General features: G+C 51.7%; 1 protein-coding gene across 1 annotated transcript; it reads left to right on the forward strand.

Annotated features, from left to right (window-relative positions):
- Positions 1–2,716: 2,716 nt before the first annotated feature.
- On the forward strand, positions 2,717–4,441 carry EMH_0038110 (uncharacterized protein; the record flags this gene model as incomplete). Its single annotated transcript, XM_013495244.1, has 1 exon — positions 2,717–4,441. One exon carries the CDS (start codon positions 2,717–2,719, stop codon positions 4,439–4,441), a length of 1,725 nt encoding a protein of 574 aa, XP_013350698.1.
- Positions 4,442–7,477: the final 3,036 nt, after the last annotated feature.

The raw sequence follows: 7,477 nt of genomic DNA on the forward strand, positions 1-7,477 counted from the left end.
GAATAGAGTCAAACTCCCTAAGATAAGAGTTTCCAAAAAGCAGATGACATCGTCTTCTGCCCCCACGCGGCCTGGAAAGGATGGAGCAAGGCTCTATGGTGGCGGGAGGAGAAAAGGCGACCAGACAGGAGTAACAACTCACCCCGCTGTAACTCGTGCATCATTTGCTGCATGCACTAACAGTATCTAACAGTATCAACGGTAGTTGAACATTTGCTTGGCGGCCGTCAGTAGCCAGCCTGCACGCACGTTGAAACACAAGGACGAACTTCGCACAGGCAATTTTGCGTTATTAATGCTGGCATTCTAAAATGCGTTAAGGAATAACCGGAATTCACGGCGTGAGAGAGGAAATGGGCGAGGAAGAATTACTGTACAGCTTGCAGTTGCCAGGTCGAACAATGTTAAATGCAGGATGCTGGCGGCTAGACTGCGTTGCTGAGAGTCACCTGCGCATACTGACCCCGCAGAAATCTGTGTAGGTCCTCCTCTGCTTCACAGCAGCGAGTCAAAGCGTGAGATTGGGCAGCGCAGCTCCGAAGTGGACCTCCCAACACAAGCAGAGATATGAGCAACTTCCTCCTCGTGACAGAACAATTGAAGCTTAATCATGGAAGGTTTCATTTGCTACCTCATTCTCTTTTGTGACATGTTGGGTCAGGGCCGCACACTTTGGGGCCCAGTAACTGCTCACGCGTTCACGGCAGTTGCGTAGTGACACCGGATCAGTGCATATTCATAACTAGGTTGGGATGCCAGCTTCAAAAGGCGGCTTCCAACCGAACTATGCTGCCAGGAGTGCGGCAGATTATTTGCGGAAAAGCCACTGAGACACTTCGCCACGACTATCAACACCGTGGGAGCAACAGCACATCACAGCTGCAATCCTTGTGTTGATTGTACCTTTCCCTTTTCAGGTTTCGTCATCTTCCATTACTACGCTTGACGGGGCCCGCGAAGGCGTGCGCCATCTGAGGGGTGGCGGGGAGGAAGGTGTAACATGGCGGGTGTGGAGTTGGTTTGTTTATCTCTACTTGCGTGGAGGCTGGATATAGTTGCCCGTGTAAGTGTTAAACAATTGTCTNGTTGGTTTGTTTATCTCTACTTGCGTGGAGGCTGGATATAGTTGCCCGTGTAAGTGTTAAACAATTGTCTATAGCCTTCTTGCATGCAGCAAATGGGGGTTTGCCTGTGCGTCCACACTGGGCTGCCGTGCAGCACTACTTGCAGCGATGTTTGCTGCAACTCATGCGAGGCTTCCGCCTCTGCCCAGGGCCAAGGTCCTTGCGTGACAGGAGTCAGGCTGCCTGGGGACTGGAGAGGTGGAATTCGGCTTTTTGGAAATTTTCCTCTTAGTTATTTCGCCTCTACTGCGACACGCGATGGTCTTCGAACAAGATCGAAGACTATCGTTACGCATGTTGTGTGCACAGTTGGTACACCTCCTTCTACCTGCTTACAGGCTGCCTACTGATGGCAAAATGAGTGTTCAACAGCTTTCTGCAACATTAGTGCGTGAAACACTAAAGGGAAGGATTGGCTGTGTTTAAGGCGCGTGCTTACCTTGCAGTAGCACTAGTTGTAGGGGGGCCAATTGCAGCTTGCCTCCCCTCGCACCATCCTCCGGCCCTTATGCCGGTGTGACGAGTACGCCTGTAGACTGGAGGAGACGTCAGTTGATTTTTTGGGGACTACCAATCGATTTATTTCACCCTACTGCTCTGCGAGTCCATCGGACAAGATAGACGGCTCTAGTCACCNACTACCAATCGATTTATTTCACCCTACTGCTCTGCGAGTCCATCGGACAAGATAGACGGCTCTAGTCACCATCAATCCCTATTTCGCACCGTTGTGAAGTTAAATAACCCAAGGTTTATTTCTGTGCGACAGGATAAAGCGCTCTGCGTGTTCCACATACTGGATGCGTCGCTGTTGGTTTGTTGGGATCACTTGCCACAATAACGATGTGACTGCGCAACGGTGCGTACAATGGCTTGAATCGGGAATTTGCTCGACTTAGCATAAAACCTAGGAGATTTTAATGGATGAAGTTTTAAGCATTCATTCCCTGAGATTATTGGTATTCATCGGTCCGCGCGCCACGCGGAGGCGAAGTGCTGTGCTGCGACCGGCGGGGGACCGGCGCGCTTGCCCGGGTGGGATCTTGATTCGCTCAGGGCAAAGAAGTTCACAGTTTTTTTTTCAATTTGTAAAACATTGCCGAACCTAGTTGAGGTAGGTACTGGCAGATTGGGGCGCCAGCACATCCGTGAAGGGATCCTATCCCGAGCATCGATCACCTGCCAGCACTCTCATACTACACACTCCCTTCATGCTGATATGCAAAGTTTGTGAGGCTTTCTTGTTTAGCTAACGTCGGATGAGGATCAGAGAGGGTAGTAATTCTCCAGTTTGGGCGGATGTTATGCGTCCAGAACGGTGCCCGCCGGCGTGCCCCTGCGACGCAGACTAATGATGTTTGGATGCCGAACTCCAGTGGTTTTGGAAACGATCCCAGGTGTCGAGGGTTGGTCTGCAATCGAAAGTATTTCTGTGCTGTAAACGACCATATTTTCAGTTTCTAGCATTTCATCATCCGGACATCATGGAGAGTAGGCCCGATGCAAGGCGAAATGGAGCCCAACACATTGGCACAACTGCAAACTGATGACACTTACTTTTTTCCTGTATATCTTCGTCTGTTCCGAAAATGATGGATTCGGACATGAGTTCACTGCCCAAACTCCCGTCCATGCTGGCCCAGGGTAGCGTAGAGCCTTTGAAGTTCTTTATGGGAAATTTGAGAGCAACGAAACCGCCCAGTATCAACGACTCTCAGCCAAATATTCAGCGAACATATGGTACATCGTCAGCACGATATATGAAGAGCGCGAAGGCTTCCTTGGCTTCATTGTGGCCCACTGTCGCCTTCCTTGTATGCGTTTCCTTGCTATTATTTTCACTTTGCGGCGGTGTTCGAAGGGTCTATAGCGGTGCGACGGTGCGGAAACTTGCAGATGGCGGCAGCGGTGAAGGATCAGGTTCCGGGGGAAACCCGTTTTTTGTTGAAGGCGACTGGATTGCTCTCGATGCGGATGAGCTCGCGTCGCTGTGCAGTGCATTGGGGGAGTGGGCGCCTTCGTCTGCCCCTCAGAGCGCTTCAACCCCTCCGCTTCGTATGCCAGAGGTAGCTTCAACGTCGAGGGAACATACGGGCGAACACAGTTTGCAGACTATCAGGACGCCAGGAGATTTGTCTGGGGCGTCGTCAAGTGAGCAGCAGCACCAAGCGGTCGGATCGACGCAGCGTCGACGCAGACTTTTTCCACAGGGAGATTCGGATGGATGGGAGCCGAGTCCTAAGAAGTCCGGTTGGCTTACGCATGATAGCTCGGTAGTGGCAGGTGCCGAAGGTCCGAGAAGTGCTGTGCATCCACTCCCCGAGGCTGGTCAGCAAACACCAGGCACCCCTTCTGTGGGTTTGAATCGTATAGGTTTTCCAGCCGTATTTGTTCACCAGCAAGGGCTAGCAGCTTCGACGGCATATACCAAGGGTTCAGAGCAAATGCAACCGGTGGAACGGCCAGTATTACTGCGGTCCACAACTATCTCTCCAGATGCCCCCTCTGCTACGCCTGTGGGAAGCAGCCTTCCTGCCGAAGTCTCCGGAGACTCCAAACAAGCTTCGGTTTCCCATAGAGTATCGGTGCCTGCGACCCAAAGTGGTTCATTGGCCTCAGCGGGACCTTCGCCAAAACGCTCGAACGAGGCGTCACTGCAACTAGCAGCTCCTCAGGAGTTATCCGTGTCAGAAGTGTCCAACGCCTTAGGTACTAAGCACCCTTTTGTTCGGACGCCCACTCTACTGCCATGTGTGGCAATCTCAGACATAGAAGAGGACGTTCCGGAATGTTGGATATCAGGAGAACCCGTAGTTTTCCTATTTAGGAAGGCCAGAATTTTGTCTCTAAAGCCGGCCCTCGACCTTGCTGAAGCAAATGAACTTGTCCGGCTCGCTGTCAGCTTAGCGCAGCGAGCTTTGTCATCTATGACTACCCCGATGTCCGACCAAAGAGCATCTGTGGCTGCAGAATCTTTAGGACGCCGTTTTTTGGTTTTCGACTTATTTCGTAAAGTTTTGAAGCTTACGCAAAACGCCAAACCGGGTTTGATGAGGCTGTGGCAAAATCTTGTTGCGGAAATTCCAACGGATTATGAGCGCGCTGGTTGGGGTATGTACCTTGACAAGCATAGGTTCCAGCATCAGCTGGCAAATCAGCTAAGCGCAGCACTGGAATTGTACAAGAGTGGATCTGAGCCTTCGGAGACCGAAGTACTCGATATCAAACGCAAGTTGTTTTGCATGGCATTCTCTCCTCGCCAGTTCCTTGGAGATGCTTGGCATCCGTGGAGAGAGGATGATGAGCAATTTAAATGAGCTTCGTAACGTTCTCCAGCCCCGATTTCCTGGCTCAACCAAGGAGGGGCAATGATTGAGCTTAGTGGGATGCATGTGGCAGACTTTCCTACCGGACCTCGGCGCGTGTCGAAGACGCATCCACACCTCCATGATTGAGTGGACCTTCAGCGAAACGACAAAAAAGCTTCCGATATACATTTCTTGAATGTTTTGGTGGACTTACATGTACCNACCTTCAGCGAAACGACAAAAAAGCTTCCGATATACATTTCTTGAATGTTTTGGTGGACTTACATGTACCGGATGTATTTGAACTGCATCTATGTGGTGTGCGAATCTTAACTGCTCGATGTTGTCTAGGAGAGTCAGATGTGCATACATGGAATCTGGGTTTGATCTCCACGATCAAACGCTGAGCGGGTGGATACCCTGAGCCTTCAGGCAATGGATCGAAAGGCTGACTGGCACTGGTGTCCCTTCGAGTGTCCATACGCTCACTGCTGTATGCTGTTTTTGTACGCGTCGTTGCCTGGGCATTCTGCACCCTTGCTGCTGCGCTTGCAAATGCGTAGCCTGTTCGCCCCGCCACAGCGAGATTTTTATGAACTGCACGGTGACTGTGGCCTGCAACGTTGACATATACGCATGGTTCTGGATGCGACGAGGCATTCTGGGCTTCAACACGCTCTTGCGTGGGCAAGGCTGGCTGTCAAACTTCGGAGAAACTTTGACGCTTGACATTGCAAGGTGTTCGTTTTTTGCCCATTGCAGAGGGCTTCTGGTTGCTGCAGATTCTGCAGTGGCGTGTGCCACGACCCCACGTTGCCAGCCAGCAAGAGAGATGAACGACCTGTCGGATGGGGCTGTCTCACTCCTGCCTGTTGCCGTTTCCCAACTGAAAAAGCTGTGCGGAGAAGCAGCAGAAGCGACAGAAGCGGATTGCTGCAAAGCCTCCGCGGAGCAACAGCAGAAGATACAGAGGCGACTCGCTGCGTGGAAGCCGGCAATTCCTTCACACTCTGTAGCATCTGGGTCTCTTCGCGTGGGAGATATCACTCGCTGGTTCCTGCCGCTGTAGTGGTTGGCACACCGGCAACTGCTCAAATTTAGGGACACCAGACTCACTAACAGAGAGATCTATGGCGAACCCAGGAAGAGGTGAGGCAGTGGGCTGAGCGTGCAGCCACTTCTCGGCAGAGTTTTGCGCATAGGCGTAAGGATTAAGAACATCGTGCTGCATGGTAGGCCCTCCTGGGCCAGGTGTCCCGTGCACTGCGGCATTACAGGGGTCTGGGCGGCTGGTACGTGAGGCTCTTCGACAGAAGCAGTGCAAAGTAGACCGTTCCTTGTGGGTGCTTTTGGCGGCTTGCACAGTTGAAGCCTTCTCCCGCCGTTCGCTGCTGCTGAGAAGAGCATTTTATCTGGTTTGTGCGCCGTCAACTACAAACGAAACGACGCGACTGAGAGCCAGCACGACGGGGGGCTGTGTTCGCGTGACCTTAATGCGGATATCCCTGCCCTCCATAGCAAGTTGCTGAGCTACGTATTGATCAGCTCGTCGCGCCATTGCTGTGCATACATATGCGACGCTGGTAAAAGATAAGGTGGCTGAACAACAAGGCGAAATGGCAGAAGGGCTCTAAACGTTACATTGCCAAGCGCAGCAGGAGTACACACCAGGAGTTGCTTGAACAGCAAAGCCAGCAGCAGGCTCTGTTCACTTTGGTGTGGCGCAGGATCGCCTGGCATATAAACTAGACTAAATTACTCTATGCGAACCTCATCTGGGCCTAATTGCTGCGCTTACGGCGTGGCAGATCCAGCATTTTACACGTTGTGACTACCAATGTTACGCATGTGCGGCCGACGGCTATTCTGCATGGTGCACACCGAACTAACAGGAACAGCTAAAAAAAAAGTAGCTATTTAGATACCTAAATAAAGACTATTGGTGCGCGAGATGACAAATCAACGTATAGTTGATTGTTGCATTAATCTCTCGCTTGCAGGGCAATCACGCAGTTTCGGCCGTCACAGCATGGCGCACCCAGATGACTTCTGCATCAACGCCTCCCGAGGCGTCGTCTGGCAACTGGAGGCGAGCTTCGCCACTTGGTGGAAGGGAGGAGGCGAAAGAATGCAGAAGAGAGAAAACAAAAGCGGTGCGGTTATAGGAGCACAATGGAGGAAATCTCAGCTACGTCCGTGCATTGTGATGGTGATATTGCCTATACAAGCTGTCAGTGCATTGTGGTGGTTGCGTTGAGTTGGAGGCCCTGCAGCAGCGACGATGGGATGGTAGGGCGCATCTGCACTTGTGTGCAGATTGGCAACGAAAGCCGACGACGTGAGCAACAACTGAATTCGGTGTCGGCGTGCGTATCGTAAGGGCGTTGGTTGTATTGCGGCGCCCTTTTGAGCAGGAACCGGCGGGCTCTTCTTATCTGGCCAAGTGCAGGAGGATAAACCAGCACTAAATGGGAACCCTGTCCTGGAATGTGAAAGAGCATGCCAAGCAAGCAAAACATTTTAAGAGAACACTTACATGAAAACGAAAGCTTACAGGCAAACAGGACGTCATACAAAGGTTGTGGGCAGTGCCAAACTCTTTCAGTCGCCGCCGCTGTGCCAACAAAAACACGCACGGACGTCTGTGGATAGCTAAGCTCACAAAGTCCTCGGGAGCGCAGTCGGGCTGCAGTTCCCTTGACCACTTCCAATAGTGTCCTGGTTTGTGTTACCCAACTCATCACCTGTTTTTTCATGAGTTCATCGTTCGTTGGTTGGTTTGTATCGCAGTAGGCAGCATCGTTTGCCTTATTTTCGTGCCTCGCATTCCTGCGTTTCCTTCGTGCATTCACCCTATGCTGCAAACTATATATGAAAGCTCTCCACTTCGGAAGGACAGGGCTGGTTGCCAACAGCCAAGCTTAGCTAGCAGTGGGTCAGCCAACGGTGTTCGGCTGTCAACAAGAAGAGTAAAGGCCCATCAATTCGCGAAGGGCAACGTTATAATCCCATCCTACCCAAAAACGCCACCGAGTAGCTGGTGGT

This window comes from Eimeria mitis, genomic scaffold (assembly GCF_000499745.2).
Source record: "Eimeria mitis Houghton genomic scaffold, Emh_scaff1490, whole genome shotgun sequence".
Classification (NCBI taxonomy): domain Eukaryota; phylum Apicomplexa; class Conoidasida; order Eucoccidiorida; family Eimeriidae; genus Eimeria; species Eimeria mitis.